Below are 17,694 nucleotides of genomic sequence, written 5' to 3'. Positions count from 1 at the left end.
CATTTCAACATACCCTTTGAAAGGGTACGCTCCACCCATCCTCTTATGGATGTTTGGTAGCATGTGATGCTATGTAAGGCCTTGTTCAGTTTGGAAAAAATTTTGGTTTTGGCTACTGTAGCACTTTCGTTTGTTTGTGACAAATATTGTCCAATTATGGATTAACTAGACTCAAAAGATTCATCTCGCGAATTACAGGTAAACTGTGTAATTAGTATTTGTTTTTGTCTACATTTAATATTTCATGCATGTGTCATAAGATTCGATGTGACGGGGAATCTTGAAATTTTTTGGAAACTAAGGCTATCTCCAATAGGGAGACCCATTTAGGAACCCAAACCTAAAATGGGTCTCCAACACAATACCTATAGGCTCCAACAGAGTACCCATACAGAAGACCTATTTTGGGTATCAGGAGAGGCATAACCTAAATTTGGGTATCTTCTCTCCTCGAGACCCATTTGCAGAGAGTGTTGTCTTTTAGATCTTGTTGTTGGAGAAGAATAAAAATAGGTATAGAACCTTTTACCTGTAGCGCTACCCAAAGGACAAATGGGTCTTGTATTTTGGGTGACGATTGTTGGAGATAGTCTAAACAAGGCCTAAGCTTAACTCCACTCATGCAATATACGGAGGGATAGAGTGGGGCATCCATGCGTCAATCTCACAGGTCACATACATGTTGCATTTGCTCGTGCAAGTAACCAAAACTTCCTCTCTCTTTTTTTGTGTATTTGCTAACCTTGCCCTTACTAAACACTCTTTATTTTGTTATACATACGGATATGGTTGCACTCAGTCTGCAGAGCTCACTGCAACGCCATTCGGGTACGGCAGGTGACTTGCTTTCTCCTCGCATCTGACTTTGGAGCCACCCCGTCGCGTCTGACTTCTAGATCATATCTCCCTGTTAAAGCCTGTTTGGAACAGCTGCAAGCATCGCCAGCACCTCGGCCTCACCACCATCCGGCCCGACCTTCATTAGCCCCCAAGTACGATACGCGTCGGCGATGCAGAAGTAGAACTGCAGGCACAAGCGCACAGCGGGGAAGCTCACGCCGTGCACAGTAGGATGCGTGGACGTGGTCTAGCTCGGAGCGGACGGTGCTGCCGCCCCACTTGTCCTTGGCCTCGGCGCCGTTGACACCGCTGGGCAGCAGAAGGCACAAGCTCCAGTCTCCAGAATCCAGAGCGTGGGCATGGTTTTGATCGGCTCGGCGGGGCAGATCGGGCCGACATGATGCCAGAGCAGAATTGACTGCCAGGCTAACACGCCCCATCTCGATCACGTTCTTCGTAAATGCAGCTTCGTACTTGCAACTTTTCATCAGATCCGAGTAGATGAGGTCGCTACAGTATGCACAACAAAAATTAATTTGTACTGTGAAATCCAAAAGTCTAGCTCTGAGATAGTATGAGAACAATTACATGTGTCTCCGCCTTGTCTGCATATGTGATGGCTCTGGTGATGTGATAATGCAAAAGATATCTCCAGGGTTATGCGTCTCATGGATAACAGTCTCACACTTTCTCAAAAAACCTGGGTACAATATCTATAATCAGTAGAATTCCAGTACAACTAACAGATGCACCTATGTTCAGCAACTTTAAAAGACCACAAAGAGTGTCAATTCATCACCTGTTATAAGTTTGCTTAAATGTTTAATAACACATTTAACAAAATCAAGGGTTCTCAATAACCAGAACTGGAGGCTCTCCCGAACTGGGTGCAGAATGGATTTAAGAAACCATTTTCATCCTCTTACACGAGAATGCATATACATCACTATTCTACATAATCTCTAGCTCATAAATTCCAAGTGTATTTTACGCAATGAAGTGAGTACATGCAACACACATAAGCATAAAGGCATTCGGCTTAATTTGGGCACAGATAACAAAGTTCAACACACTACCTAATCCAACATTTACACTTCTTGGCTGTACTCTTTCACAGTATCGACAGCTTGTGTGGATTCTTCTACCTAGTTCTTGTACCTCATAACTTTAATTCTTCCTATTAGAATTTTGCTTCCAGGTTTAAAATTTAAACCCAGTTGAATAATTGCTTCAATGACTTGATAGCTAAGATGGTGTTATTTTTGGTTCATGTTAAGCCACAGGGACAACAAAACAGCTCAAGGAGGGACTGGAACTTGAGATAACATCATATGCACACTTTCCTCAAAGGAATAACGATCTAAAAATTGTTGGTGAAAAATACCTGCTTCAACTCCGGTCCACATACTGATACTACGAGGTGAAACTGATGGTAGTACAGCTAATTGCAAGCAATCTCCTCTGCCATGTTCAAGATTACACAAAGCATCAGGCAAAGAAAACAAAATGGATAAAAAAATATTTAGAGTTTCTTCTGTTAAGATGAAACATACCCATTGAAACAGACACACATGAATGCATGCTTACACTACCGCAAGAGGAAGCAGTACTGTTCCCAAATTCCAGAGCCTTGGACACTAATTTCCAATTTAAGAGAATGCTAGATATGTTCCGAACACAACATCGTGCCCACAACAGACACACACACACAAGCAGAAAGCAAAACTCATGTTACCTGTGCTGCCTCCAATAAGGAACTGAATGTCAGTAACCAAAAGTGGATGCTGCAAACTGTATGCAAACAGCGAATGCCAAAAGATAAATGTGGAGCACAGATCTCATCGTACATCAGTCTGTGTAAGTTCATTTGTTTTGCACTGTAAAAATATATGAGATAGCTGCAACCAGCATCATGGAGCACAGATGGCAATGTTAATCCAATTTCAACTGTTCACTGTGTGACATCCTGTGCAATTATGATTTTTGAACACATCATCAGCTGCTTATTGATTCCATTGAAACCCGAACAAGTCTTACTAGTTCATTCACATTGTTGAAGTTAAGATCCAAGACCGTTTTTACCAAAGCAAGGCCATCATCAACACCACCCCTTTCCTTACTCCCAGCAGCAGATGCAATCACAAACTCTGCCTTTTGAGTTGCATTGAATGCCAAGTTCACATCATTTGTCTAAAACAATCAAAAGAGAGAAAAAAATCAATATATACAGACACTATTACCGAATGGCGATGCACTGAAGTGGCATTATGCTAGCTTGGTTCGATATATGCAAATCAGCCTTACAGTAATATACAGTTGCTGCTGATGGTTAAACACAATCGTAATCTACATAATTTCAGGTTACTCACATACCTCAAATGGTATGGGCATATGACAACATGAGCACAGGGGGGCGGGGGCTTAATTCTTCTTGAGTCAAACTTAAATTATGTGCAGGTACTCCAAAATTCTCAACTTCATTTAATTTGGTGGCTTCTAAGTTTTAACTCAGATCGTCATTGCTATTGCTATGCTCAAACACAGCCATTATAATCAAAATGGGTGCCAGTAAGTGTATTACCAGTGATCAGATCCTTTGTGATTCGCATGGTCTTATTACCAACCAAAATGCTAACAAGAGCCAGTGCAGCTACCTATGGCCTGCTCTTGTAACCTAACAAAACTTTCTTCCATTACTGAAATGATGTGTAGCTCTCCTGCGCATTTCAGAAGAAAAAATATATACGAGAGCCAGTGCCATTTGAAATAATTCTATTGATACTGTAATCATAGCTTGGCAATATAAAGCCTTGCAAGGGAGTCCTAAATGCTGGAGAACTGACTGGCCCAACCTTAACTAACAACTCTAACAACTTCTATCGTTATTAGTAATACTGATAGATGCTGCAGCACCGAACTTCTTATTTATTTCCACCGATGAGTATTGTTATACAGAACGACTATACCAAAAAAAAAAAACTAAAGCAGATTACATAGCTGACATTGCAATCAATTCTGCCTACTAGAAATAGGCCCTGACATTTCACACTTAAGTTACAAACAAGCTGGCAACAATAAATTGAAATCCAATTTAAAAAATGCTTCTCATTCAGGGACAGAAAATTCTACCAAGCTGAAAGTGAAATCAATTTGTTCTTGTTAACAGCCTATTGGGACATTTAAAAAGGTACTCACGTAGGAAAGTAATCTCAACAAGTGAGCTTGGTTGTGAACAGCTAGATGCAAATGATTGCCTGGCACATGGGGTGAATTGCCACCCTTCAATGAAGAGGCCTTTGATAATCCATGGCTATTTAAATTATCAATATCTGGGGTAGCAGATGATGGTGATTCACCTACATAACAGCAACACATTAAATGCAAATATAGTTCACAGAGGCACAAACTTATCATGAAATTATGAAAACAAAGTTTGATAAGATGTACCATAGAACTTACAGGAAAAGAGCAATGAAGCAATTAAAAAAAGTGTTATACTCCCTCCATCCCAATTTATAAGTCATTTTATATAAGTCATTTTAAGAATCTTGGAGAGTAAAAAAATCTCAATTTGACCAACGTTATAGAAAAAAGTAGAAAGATTTATGACATCAAATAGATATTACTATGAAAATATAACTAATGAAAAACCTAATGATACTTAGTTGGTATCATAAATGTTATTATGTTATCATATAAATTTGGTCAAACTTAAAATGCTTTAACTTTCCAAGATTCTTGGAATAACTTATAATTTGGGATGGAGGGAGTACTAAATACATGCAGACATGCAGTGCAAATAAAAAATCTTCCAGATTTCAAAATATCGTTAGTCTGAGTGGAAGGCCTGTGTCAGCATCAGGTAGAACCAAAATACCTGAAGTGTAACACCAGGTCTTTTGTAAATTACTCCTGTCTCACAAAGAATGCAATTCTCACATTTTGAGGACAAATTAGTGAACAATTAAAATGACACATGTACCCCTATGCTTTTTATTCTCCCATGTGTCGGTTAGACCAAGGTGAATGATTGTATCCACAAACTCTATACCATATTGTCATCATGCTCCTATATGACACTACTTTTAGGATATCATAACTGTAGTTGAGGGCCCCACATGCTAGTCCTAAGCTAGAGTTGCATTCTTTTTGGGATAGATTAGAGGGTATAGACTATTCCTAGCATGTGCCTGGCTTTTGTGTTGAACTTTCATGATTCTACCCAAGTTTAGGGGACTTACAAGAAGATTAATGATATGAGGATTTTCTTCAGTTACATCATGACAACCAGTACAAAGGACATTGAATACAAAGCATTCAAAGAAATAAATTAAGTTTCCAGAAGATTTAATTATTTAAATTTGAAATTCTATTGTATAAGAGTCAAAAGTTGTTTGTGCATCAAGTACCTCGGGCTATCTGTACAGCTGCCTGCAGTTCCTGTTGATCTTTGCTTGCACTACGGTGTTTGTAGTATGCAGCCTTGAGGTAAGCAACTTCTACACACTTATACGCTAAAGCAGCAGCAGCCATTTTTTTGCACCGTTCATATTCATGAGCACAAAAACTGGCAAATTAAAGAACCTTAGCATGTAACACACTTAGAACAACATGACTATGCAAGTATCCATAGCAGCAAACTCAAACAATTTCTGTTGAATCTACATCTCAACTACTCATTATGCATTAAAAACTTGATTCAGTTAAACATGTATGGGAGTGACGAGTAATCACTATGTGCCTACATTCATACTAAAGCCACAATTAAATTATACTTTAGCATATCCGAATTAACTGTTGGATGATGTAAGAAGAAAGCTAATCCAAATTCGTAGTTTTACCTTAATATAGTTCTACTCTATGTTCTTCATCTCACAACCGCAATGAAATGAGTCCACCAGGTAATAGGAACTAAACATCATAAAGACAGTGTGTATATAGCTTACTTGCATAATTTTGCAGTTTCAGAGTACATCTTCATTGACTTAGCTCCATCACCTGGTCTTGAAATGTCAAAACTAGGTGTTTCTAGAAGAAAAGCGACATGCAGAAATTTCAAAGCCGCCTCAAAGTACAGACCTGTACTTTCAAGTTCTTGTCCTTTATTCTGCAGGGAGATTTTTTTCCCAGAGAAATTGTAAGGAAAAGTTCATATCATGGCACTAAGACTAATGGCATAAAATTTGATGCAGTGAGGATGAACAACCTTCAAATCATTCGCCTTATGCTTTAGATCTCTAGCTTCCTTGAGAGCAAATGTAATCATACTACCATCCTTCCTCATTGGACTTGTCTTCAAAGTATTTGAAGTCGCTTGCTTAACAGTGCCATGTTGCACTCCAGTTTCAACATTGAACCTCACTAACTTTGCTTTCATTTTCAATGAATCAGATTTTACTGAAGTAGGGTAGACCTTTTGTTTACCTTCTTTCAAAGGAAAATTGACAACTTCATTAACAGGGTTCTGAATATCTTGATTATCGATTCTAAGGTGAGATTTTTCTTTTTCAAATGACATGCCCATCCGCTGAGCAGTTCCACTACCTTGGCGAATTTCAATGTTCTTACTTCCATGCTGAATGGGACAAGACTCAGTGTTCAAAGTTGTAGCCCTTCTGTCAAAAGGATGCTGTGAACGGCCCTCCATATCGAAGTCCTTCTTATCACCAGAACACAGTTGGTGGTCTCCTCTACCTACACCAGTATCATTTACAGTAAGGTCCTCTCTCCATGATGCCTTCGGCAGACTATTATCCAAACTCCTCTCCGAACCAGTGATATTGGAGACTTGAGCACCAGCTGACTGAGGTATTTCCTTGATATTGCTATCGGAGATTCCTTGCAAAGGACCATGAAAATTGGGTTCACCTGCAACCTGAACCCCCTCAAAGTTTTCAGTTTTCTGACCATTATTTAATGCAATGACTTCACTGTTTTGGTACCTTACTAAGTTGTGTGTGTTGCCCAAGGAACCATCCACTATTCCATCTTTTCTGGTACTGGAAATCATTTTAATGTTAAAATTTCTCGGTGGCGATGAAGAGGCTGATTTAACTGGAGAGTCCTTTGCTTCTTGTGAGTTTGTGTTTCTTCTGGAGCTTGAAATCTTAGAAGAGCTTGAGGTCACAGCTGTAGAAGACTGCAGATAGGATACATACCTTCCAGGGGCTTCAGTCAAGTCCAAAGCTTGCTTGGCAGGACTTTCTTTCCCAGTAACAAACTTGTCAGCACCTAGTTCATAATTTAGGTGCCCCACAGAAGACAACACAACATCCGCATGCAGAACTTTTCCATGTCTACTATCTGCCTTGGATGCCATCTCTTTAGACTTAAATGTATTAGACTTCTTTTCCTTCAAGTTCTTCTTGGACCTGTTGCTTATACGATGTAAAGAGTTAAGCTGAATCTCCTCCAATTTCTTCACTACATTCTTCTTGCAAGACAAATCTAATATGTCTACATCAGAAGGATGTTCTTTCTTCTCACTGTGAAAGGGTATACCAAAAGAATTAACATTCTTGATGTTTTCCAATGAATCACACCCTGAAGCAATATCTTCCTTGCGTAAAGAAATGTCACCAGTTTCATTTGAACCCTTCATTGTTTTTGCCTTTGCAAGCAAAGCTTTGGGTTCATCAGGAACTTCCATACCATCTGAATCACACTTGTGGTCCTGGCCTCTGTCAATTTGATGCCAATCCTCCATTTTAGTTCTCTTATATGTTTTCTGTTCATCTTGATCAATCCCTATTTTAGTCTTTACCTTTGGATGAGCCTTGTTCCTTTCCATAATACCTCCTGGGCATAAACAATGAAATTATGTGTCAGCAAGAAATTTGGATAATGGAAGACAACACAAAATGAAAATTTATTAGTAGGTAATGCGTATCAGACAGATCATACATAAAAAATGAAAAAGGGAAGAACCTTCATCTGAGTAGCTACTGTGATTCCTGTGCTTAGGCTTCAGCTTTTCAGAAACAAGATCAGCTGATTTACTCACTGGCCTGGGACCATGTTTGCTCACAGAATCTGTCTTGGAACTGTAGTGCATGTCATCAGTAGTTCTTTCATCTCTGATAGGGTCCTGTTGGTTGCTCATGGAAGGAGTCAACAATGGTGTGCGGTAAGAACTCCCAGCCAGATCTTTTCCATTGCTTGGAGCATTTTTCCTTTTCCTACTCCTCTCAAACTGTCCACTTATATTATAGGCACTGGATGTTGCTGTACCTGTACCTGCACCTGCAGTATGAGGACCACCCGAAGAAAAAGTTGCAGCAGTCGCTGGAATGGCAAACAATGCATTCAGAGCCTCTGTTGTCTCATCCTCACTGATGTCACACCTATTCATCCCAGGCCTGCAAATAATTTGAATTATTTTTTAGTAATGGAAAAATTGTGCTCTTATTATACTTGTGATCCTAGGATCATATGAACCCCACTCTGAAAATATACTACATAGCAATTGCATTTGCACACCTCATTGTATTTATACAGCTCATGGGACACTTAGCAAAAATAGGTGGAAAATTAGAATGCAAGATAATTCCAAAACTAGTAAGTATAACGATATTTAGTTATGTTACAAGAAATGGCATTGAGGTATACGTTCCATTGATTTTCTCTTCTTCAAAATGATAATTGCTTTGAGTACGCTAATTGGGTAACTGACAACTCACAAAATGTAAGATGCCCATTTATCATGTGCAAACATCGATGCACTATAAAGAAGGATAGAAAAATGGATATACATGGACCACAAAAATCAAGTATGTCGAGCCTAACATAGATTTGAACTTACAGCCAGTGAAGCATGGTACATTTCCACTTATTTGGAAGCATAGAAGGGTTTGTTCCATAGGGTAGAAGACGCAATTTCTGGCATATGTCACAGCGCACCCAGTGTTCCTCGATCACAACTGGTGCAGCAACAGGATCTGCATTCATAGTTGCTACACTGCTGGTCGGCTGCATATACAACTGTCCGTGCTTTACACTGGCTGGGATCTCCTTCCTTGCAGAACCAACTTCAAACCCATTCTCGTTATTTGTATTCATCATCTTCTCTTTTTGGCTGGCAGGCACTTGGATGTTAACTTCCTTGTTCATGATTGCACTAGCATCACCTTTGTATTTTCTAGTCTTTGTATCCATGGACACCTTTTTCTTACTGCAAGGCTTCATCTGCTTAGCCACATTGCCTCTGATAGGTCCAGGTGGATGAGAAGACTGTGAACGTCCTTCCAACGCTCTAGATACATTTTCCATATCTAAATGTGTTTCCCAATTCTTTAGCTCTGGAGCAACTTTATTATTTCTTAATTGAAGCAAATTACCATGTAGAGGTGACAACAAGAAGCCTCCAGGAACTGGAAAGTATGTCATGACCTGAAATATGATGCAGAAGAAAAACAAGCAATTCTAGTTACGGCTTTGCTTGATGAGCTAATCAAATATAACTTGGCCAATAAACAATAATTCACCTGTAGGATAGTCCGAGGTGATTCATATGGCACATCAGGAGATAGTCCCCCAAGCCCATCAGGACTCTCCTCCATGGATGAAGGTGAAGAAATCTCAAGGCCCAGGCCACTATAGATAACTGCATTTTCTCTCGGCAGATCATTATTGAGACAAACTTTGGTCTGAAGTTTGACTGACTTTGAGTCACCACTACTAGATGAACTGTACAAAGAATCAGAACCTGCAACCGATTCCTCAATGTCTGTGCTTGGGCATTTTTTCTTGAGTAAATCACTAGCTGAAGGTGCTCCAGAACCGTTAGTTCGGGAAATGGGCTCCACAGCTACAGTAGACGGGTTTTGATCCATTCTCTGCATTAGTAAATCATGACATTACCAATCCACATGAGTGCACATTCATCAGAGTATATATTTCTTAACAGCACAATGAATATCAATAAAAACCTCAGCAGATGGTTGGTAAGGTGATCCTGACGTGCTAATGTTCGCTGCAATGTGTGGGCTTTCGGATTGAGTGAACAGGGGAGACCGCTGATATGTGGGTAAAAATGAACCATATCCACCAAATTTCGACCCTGTCAAAGATTGTGCCCTGCTTAACATCCCTGCCAAATGCATCAAATGAAATTAACCAACAACAACAATTAGCCCTTTACCAAGGTTCTCTACAGAAACTTCTCCTTCGAATTCCTTCTGAAAATGTCCTAGAACATGTTGAAGTTTTTCATCCTGGAACCAAATGCAGCACTTCTTAGACAAGAATGCGGCAAAATAGTTGAAAACAAAAGAATTTAGTCAGAGGTGTAGATAAGCAGCACTATTCAAATTTGTTTCTGGTATGTGGTCCTGAAGCATTGATTGGTGAGTAAGATAACCACTTACTAAACAAGACAGTGTAATCCTAACCAAATTAAAGAAAATCTTATTGTCCATGCAAACTAACACCTTTGAGCGCACAAGTCACAACAAATGTTACACTACTAATCTATTGCACAATGCTAAGAAGAGCCATGTTGCAACCCAAATACCAGATGACACACAGAATGTAGAAATGGGAAAAAGTTCATACAGCTAACAGTCCCTAATATAAAAGCATTCCTAAACCCTTTAGTCCTTGCTAAAAAATTGTGCGTCTTCAATTTGTTATGTTTAGTCCCATATGGAAATTGATGGTCAGACTAGTTTTTTTTTGGGAGATCAGATATCACAATTTATAAGGTGGCGGCAGCCGACAGTCACAGCTCTCACCCATCGGGCTAGTATTTTTGGGTTGATTTAGACCCGATTGTTTCATTGGTTATGGGCTTCGGTGGACCTGGGCCTGCAAGGGCACTGGCTCACGAGTATGGTGAGCTACACACAGTTAAAAATGGCCAACACTACTTTTTAATCACCCTGCTTAGCTGGTCTTTTAGCACAGAACAAAAATCAATTAGTGCATATCACGAGATCATGACACATCTGCCATTCAATTTCCTTGTAGAGGTGAAGCCATGAAAACGCACGGCCAAATTTGACAATTGAGGTACCACTACCACCACATAGACATGTACCACTATTCATTTCCCGGAATCAAACAGTGAAACAGAGGGATGCACTCCCTCGCACCACTTCTAACATGGACAAAAACACACACAGTCCTGCCCCGAGTACTAGGACGCTGAAATGTGCGGACCTCAGAGCGCTCACTGAACCAAAGCAGGACAGCTGATGAAGTATTGAAGCGCCAAGCCTAACCATACAAAGCTCCCAAAACCTCACTGGCGAAGAATTTGGCTGTCGGAGCAGCTCTGCTTACCGAAGTGAATTGCCCCCCCTCCCGCACCGAATTCAGCAGCACAGGAAGCCCGCCGCTGAATTAACGAGGGAGGAGGGCGCCAGGCTTGGGAGGCGGGGGTACTCACAATGTAGGAGAGGTCGACGTTGGGGTCGACGAAGGCCTCGCCGTCGTCGTCGGAGCGGGCCTCCCCCTCCTCCAGCTCCTCGGTCTCGCCCGCCACCCTGCCGCCCCGGGAGGAACAGGAACCCGCGCCCTCCCGCCGCGCTCCTCGCAGCGACTGCATCCCGCGGCCCACAAGCTGCATCAGCACTCAGCAGGCTCCCGGCGAAGGTCCTCTCAGGGTCACGGAGAGGTTTCGTCCCGTCCACGTCTCGATCGAGGTCCTCGCCCTAGGTTTCGACAACCAGCTTGCTTGCTTGTGCGCACTGCAGGGGTGGCCGTGTCGCGTTGGTAGGTTGGCTGGCGGCCGGCCGGCCGGGCGTGTCCGGATGGTGAAGGTGGTTTCGGGTCGCGTCTTCTCGCCGCAGCTGCTGTTTTTTTTTTTTTTTCTCCCTCGACGGCTTCTCCCGCTCTTCCACGGCTCCACCACTGATCCCGCTGCTGTTTTGCTTTTTGGGTGATGCCGTGCGGCCTGCGGGCTGCGGCGGATGGGATGGAATGGTACGAATCATGCCGATCGCGTGGCGCCGTCACGTGGATACCTACAGGACCAGTGAAATGGACCAAGGGGTCGAACGGCCCGTAAAGAGCCCAATGCGCGGGCGCACCGGCCCATGAGCATGAGTAAGGGCCAATTTGGTAGTACCTCGGATATAGCTCCTGAAGTGGTTTATAGCTTTGCTTTGATGGGAAAAAAATCCTGACCATTTGCTATTGTAGATATCATACCAACAATATTTTGTTTTGATTCTGTTATTATAGTAAAGAAATTTGTACATTGGGTTATACATGCACAAGCCATTGTCTATGAGAATATCATGTTTCACTAGAACCAAGATGCAGTTTTTTTTTTCATTTTACTTAACTTCAGAGTTCCACTAAGTATTTGCTTAGGAGCAGGAACCATGATATTCGAATGAAAATATAATCACTGGAACCATATATGTCCTTAGGCTTTGTTTCGCTGCAGTCTAATCCATCATAAGATGTATAGAGATTAGAGTGGATTCAAATGCAGTCAATCATAGATTAGTTGGTTAGAGGTTTCTTGTGTGGGAACTTGTCCACCCGGGTTTAAGTCCTCGGCTTGGCACAGATGCTTACATTTTCTTGGATTGCCTATGGTGACTTCGTAAATCTTGTGTTCTGTCGGCTCAGTTCTTCGGAGGTGCTCACAAAGGTAGGGTTTACGTACGTGTGTTTATAGGGGTGAGATACGTGTGGGTGAGCGTGCGTGGGTGTTGTGGTCGTATATATGCTCCATCTGAGATGCTCATAGAGGTAGAGTTTACATACGTATGTTCGTAAAAGTAAGTGTGTGTATGTTGTAGGCGTTTGCGTTGTACTTTAGAAAAATCCCTTACGATCACCTCGTCGTAAGGTACACAAGAAAGCATTACTACGTGGTGATGATCTTGCTACTTGAGTTGGTAGTGAGCTAAGCAAATTGGGCTATTTGAAGTAAGCAAATTAGGAGTGCTAAGTGTGACCTTCTCATAGGATATGTAGTAGTAGTGGATCTTACCAATTAAGGTGTAGTATATATACACGTCGCCTTTCTCTGGGACTGAGAGCTAACACAGCTCAGCGCGGTTAAGGACACGATCAGAGGACAGACCGAGTTGTGGATCTCTGCAAGAGCCAAGAACCTGGGAGAATAGGCTAGACTAGACTGAGCTGCGAGGAAGAGTGATCCTGCATATGTAAACCGCCTCGCTTGTACTCAAACTCTCCTTCTTAATGAAAATACGCGCAAACCTTTTGCGTGATTGAGAAAAAAAAACGCTTCCGGATGCGTCTGTGTCGTCTTTGCTCTGTAGTGGGTGCTGCGCGCGGTGATCATGCACGCACACAAAATAAGCCATTGCGGCAACGCCCCTACCGTACCAAAAGGAAACACGAAAGAGCATGAAGAGAAGATGGACGATATATCGATCGACAACGATATATATCATCCAACCAATCACTCGGACTAATATAATTAATACTAGTGCAATCAGTGCGCAATCTCATCTCCAACAAAAGCAGAATGCAACAAGCATGCTCTCTCTGATCGACATAGATATGAACGATGATGTGGAGAGACGAAATAAGTAAAGTAATACTACATGGGCTAGCTAGCTTTATTGATCGGCCCGACGGAGAGATCAATTACGTACCGTACGGACATCCCACCTCCATCTATCGATCATGATAATATGATGATAATAATAATAATTAAGCTAAGTAAGCTAGGTAGCTGGTGATAGATAGGCGTATATACAACACAGCTAGGCATACGATCGATACAGATCACAACATATATATTGGTAGAAGAGACACAGGATTAACGCGACCTTACACACATATATACGCGCATATATATGGGCACCACAGGAGACATATTCATTCATTCGTACCTACAGTGTACTTGTATGTATAGCTAGGCGTCTACTTGTACCGTGGTGCCGCGCGCGATACATATATATAGGTCGTCGTGTACACGCATGCATATACTAGTAGTGTAGTACAAAAGTAAAATGAATAATCGAAGGCGAGAGCAGCAATAGTCATCAGGTCAGTCGTGCATGCATGTAGCTAGCTCCGGAACATGATATTAATTGCCCATGGATCAGACAACCTCCACGGCCGTCTGATGCGCGGTCATCATCACCATCGCCGGAGGCGGCGGCAGCGGCAGCGGCGGCGACGCCCTCTCCGCTGGCAGCAGTGGCGGCGGCGGCGGCATGATGTCCACGACGACGTTCTTGGGCTCCTCCTCGTCGTCGATTCTCACGGCCACGGCCTCCCCGTCGGCGCCGGCGTCGGCGTGGGCCTGACGCAGCTGCTGCTCCTTCTTGGCGTCGGCGTCGGCCTGCACCACCGCCGCCTGCTGCTGCATCTCCGACACGGCGCCGTTCTGCTTGGGGTTCCGGTTCCGGTACACGAAGTAGAGGGCCATCTGGGCCAGGCCGAACAGCAGGCCCAGCACGTTCGGCATCTGCTCATGCATGGGTGGATCAATTAATTCAAATATATTTTTCCTAATAAAAATATTAATAAGTAAATATATTTTTCCCTAAAAGTAAATATGTTTTTCCTGAGATGAACTAACTGCCTCATTATTAGCCGTATAAGTGTGTTGCAGGCTTTTCAAGAACACGGGAGATGAACTAACAGCACCGCCACTTTATTATCTGGCCTTTTAAGCTTGCAAGTACGCATTATTTATTCTGCATGCTTTTGCAAAGGTATACTTGTTGTCACCACCAGGAAACATGCATATACATATATGTGCACTACAGAGAGTATATATGATACTATATGATGAGATCTTTTTGTTAGGTTCTGTAGTAGACAGGAAACAGCTGGGTCGTGGGTGGTGACACAAACGCAAACACCTGTACTTTCACTATGCCTGATTACATTATAAAGTACGTGTATTAAACCAATTAACAGCACCGTAACTAGCTAAGCTAGCTAAGGCTGTACGTATATATCTACCTTTGCAACAAGGCTGCTTCAAAAGCGAGAAAAGCGAGCTAGTAGCACGAGATGATAAAAAGCGCGGGAAAAGAAATACAGTAGATTGGCATGCAATAAGATGAGAATGCGGTGCGTGCGTGATTACCGCGACGAAGAAATCTTTCATGAGGAGGCCGTAGAAGAACCAGACAACGGCGCTGATGGTGAGGAAGAAGGAGAGCCAGAAGGGCATGTACTCCACGCTCTTGGTCCTGATCACTTGCCGCTGTTGTTATCAAGAGAAAAAATTATTTAATTAACAGCCCGGCCATTTATTAGAGTTTTTTCGCTTATTTAAAAAGTCATAGCTAGAAATATTATTCACTGATTTATTGTGAGAAAAAACATATTGTTGTCTGACAAAAGAAGTACGACTTGTAAGATAAGTCACTAGTTATAATTAGTTGTCAAAGTAATTAGTAATACTTATATACTACTGGACACTCTGGTAGACACAGCCAGCAGGCGCAGCAGCTATAGCTTATTAGCTTACGATGATGGTGAGAGGAGCGACGAAGACGGCGAGGGCGAAGGCGGCGCCGACGCCGCCGGCGATGGAGACGCGGCGCTGCCCATCGACGTAGAACTGCAGGAAGGCGACCATGGCGCCGAAGAGCCCCATGTTCATGGTGAAGAGCAGTTTGAGGGTGAAAGCCATGGCAGGCTTGGGCGCGTAGGTGAGGTAGATGGCGAGGTAGACGGACTCGACGACGCAGGCGATGGTGTTGATGGAGAGGAGGAGGACGTCGATGCTGAGCAGCGCGTAGTAGAGCCACAGCATTGCGCTCAGCAGCGCCACCACGTACGGCACCGACTGGAACGACTCCGTCGATTTCTTCTTGTAAACACGGTAGAACGTCGGCCTGTATATATGTTTTATGTTTACATCATATATATATCATAGAATGATCGATGATTATATATTAGGAGCTAGCTAGTTAGCTAGAGCTGTGTAGCGTCCACGAGAGACAAGCGTTCTGATTCTCTGAACAATATGTTATACTACTGACTCTGATAGATAGATACTCACACTGGTGCAAGGGTGACCAGGAATGATAGGATGTTGCCTGCAAAAAAACAGACCAGGGGGGAATATATATTAGCTCATTTATTTGCATGCATATTATGTACATATGTATAGCAACTCTGAACTGATATTGTCGACCACACTTGCCAGAACTTTGCCTTAGAAAAAGCTAGCTAGGACACTTTTTATATATTTCAATCAGCGACAAACTATCAAAGCGTTTACTACTGTTTAACTGTTTTCAAGGGGGGAGATTAGCAAAAGTAGCTAGAGACAACTACTCTGTGCGTTACTTTGTGAGAATAATAATGCACATCTTCCACAAAAGAAATATGTGAGCATGCATGCATGCATATACCTAGGATCCCCACAGCAAAGACCACCGGGTGCCCAACAGTAATCATCTTGAATGAAGGGTATGTATATATACGCTCAGCACTTCAGCAGTAGTCTCTCACTGTCTCTGAGCTCTCTCTAGAGCTGCCTAGCTAATAAGATGGAGAGCTAGCAACAGGGAGATCCCTGCTGTCTTGCCTCTTGGGTGATAGCTTGTCTTGCTTCTGTTGGTCTCTACTGCATGCCTGACACAATGCGACCTCCCTTCCTGGCTTCCCCATGGTATTTATAGAGGGCCCGATCGATGGAGAGGGGGGAGCCGCTAGCTGGCCTGCTTGTCACTTAAAAAAAGAACTCGATAATTAACTAAGTAATCTGATGAGGAGAGGGTCTCTGCTGGTTTGCTGAATTATGGATCAGTTGACAGAGAGCTTTGCCTTCCATATCCTATGCTGGTGCAGTGCATACGTACGTGTGGGCGGGCGCACTTGACACCCCGATCCTAATCACATTCCTCCCCTGTCTTATGTGTCAGTATACCGCGACATGTCGCACTAAGGAGGCGTCTCAGATGACACATGTATATTTACTTGGTTAGTTGGTTTGATGCTGTCTACATGTGTCGATCTCCCTCGTGTTGTTCATCAGGATAACAAGCACATGTGTTTGTGTTTGACTGTTGATGGATGGATCTAGCTAGATACTAATAGCTTCTTGTCGTTGATCAACGACATGATCAGTGTTTTCTTTTTCATGCGCTGAGGAATATAAACCATATATATAGACCTTGGTAATATGCAATATACATGCATGGATGGACGAGAAGGTATAATAACATCACCATGATTTTTTGTTAGAAATAAGTTAACCTCCACATGAGCAAACTGAACTTGCAGTGCAATTTCTTCTTTCTTAGTAAATCTACTAAAACTTGATCAACTCGGGTTGGCCGTTGGCAGCTTCCACCACACAAAGAACACAACGAATTGGGAGCTACCCCAGCTCACCAAAAGTGTTTAAATAAATTTCTTTTATATATAGATAGAAAAGCTAGATTAAAAAGACACACACTTGAGCACATACTTTTATGAGCGAGCTGGAATTCCAATTCTCCATCATTCTATTTGTCGCAGATGCTGCAAACACATATCTCGGTTAAGTTGCCAACAGATTACGTAGCCTTTTGTTTGATTTTAACCATCAACGCTGTCTATCTAGTGCTTGGTAGGCAGGCACAGCATCAGGCATATGCATGGATCCCATATTATCTGAACTTTGACTTCTCATTGGCGGGATCGACGATTAATCGGTTTAGAAAGCGAGGCATATAAGGCCAGTCTCAATGCATAGTTTCATGGTACAGTTACTAAGATTATAAACTAGGTAACCGAGCCACATGAGTTTCATGGGGATGAAACTCAACTCTCATCTAATGAAACTCCTTCATTTAACAACCCTGTCAAGTCAACAATTTTACTTATGTGACACCTTATTTAATATGCATGATACTTTGAAACATGTATTGAGACTGACCTATAAATTCTGCGCTAGGCAAGTAATAGTTG

The 17,694-nt window shown here is 42.3% G+C and overlaps 2 protein-coding genes across 7 annotated transcripts; both read right to left on the bottom strand.

Moving 5' to 3' along the window:
• LOC8082661 lies at window positions 547-11,721 on the bottom strand. Of its 6 annotated transcripts, none has more exons than XM_021445668.1 (14): window positions 11,228-11,720; window positions 9,980-10,052; window positions 9,768-9,898; window positions 9,324-9,674; window positions 8,642-9,228; window positions 7,768-8,198; window positions 6,047-7,638; window positions 5,787-5,947; window positions 5,250-5,407; window positions 4,036-4,196; window positions 2,394-3,030; window positions 2,225-2,301; window positions 1,429-1,540; window positions 547-1,350 (listed from the first exon to the last, which is right to left on the bottom strand). In XM_021445668.1, the coding sequence occupies exons 1-11, from the start codon at window positions 11,405-11,407 to the stop codon at window positions 2,836-2,838; spliced, it is 4,020 nt and encodes a 1,339-aa protein (XP_021301343.1). In that variant the 5' UTR covers window positions 11,408-11,720; the 3' UTR covers window positions 547-1,350; window positions 1,429-1,540; window positions 2,225-2,301; window positions 2,394-2,835. The 6 variants fall into 6 exon arrangements, with proteins under 6 accessions (XP_021301343.1, XP_021301339.1, XP_021301349.1 ...); XM_021445664.1 differs by having other exon boundaries at window positions 2,576-3,030; XM_021445674.1 differs by having other exon boundaries at window positions 2,225-2,580; window positions 2,688-3,030.
• LOC8082659 (bidirectional sugar transporter SWEET12) lies at window positions 13,636-16,197 on the bottom strand. The gene is made up of 5 exons (XM_002465235.2): window positions 16,152-16,197; window positions 15,797-15,833; window positions 15,260-15,629; window positions 14,873-14,992; window positions 13,636-14,242 (listed from the first exon to the last, which is right to left on the bottom strand). Exons 1-5 carry the CDS (start codon window positions 16,195-16,197, stop codon window positions 13,874-13,876), a joined length of 942 nt encoding a protein of 313 aa, XP_002465280.1. The 3' UTR covers window positions 13,636-13,873.

This window comes from Sorghum bicolor, chromosome 1, assembly GCF_000003195.3.
Source record: "Sorghum bicolor cultivar BTx623 chromosome 1, Sorghum_bicolor_NCBIv3, whole genome shotgun sequence".
NCBI lineage: Eukaryota > Viridiplantae > Streptophyta > Magnoliopsida > Poales > Poaceae > Sorghum > Sorghum bicolor.
Note: the sequence above shows the minus strand (reverse complement) of the source record. Positions and strands in the feature narration are given on the sequence as shown.

Bases quoted from the DNA above. Each gene is read 5' to 3' on its own strand.
- LOC8082661 (XM_021445663.1), bottom strand. From the start codon at position 11,407: ATGCAGCTTGTGGGCCGCGGGATGCAGTCGCTGCGAGGAGCGCGGCGG. The intron at 8,199-8,641 runs GTAAGTTCAAAT...AATTATTTGCAG, and splicing joins TGTACCATGCTTCACTGGCT to GCCTGGGATGAATAGGTGTG. The intron at 5,408-5,786 runs GTAAGCTATATA...TTAATTTGCCAG, and splicing joins GAAACTGCAAAATTATGCAA to TTTTTGTGCTCATGAATATG.
- LOC8082659 (XM_002465235.2), bottom strand. From the start codon at position 16,197: ATGATTACTGTTGGGCACCCGGTGGTCTTTGCTGTGGGGATCCTAG. The intron at 15,834-16,151 runs GTATATGCATGC...GTTTTTTTGCAG, and splicing joins CTTTGCTGTGGGGATCCTAG to GCAACATCCTATCATTCCTG. The intron at 15,630-15,796 runs GTGAGTATCTAT...ACATATATACAG, and splicing joins CTGGTCACCCTTGCACCAGT to GCCGACGTTCTACCGTGTTT.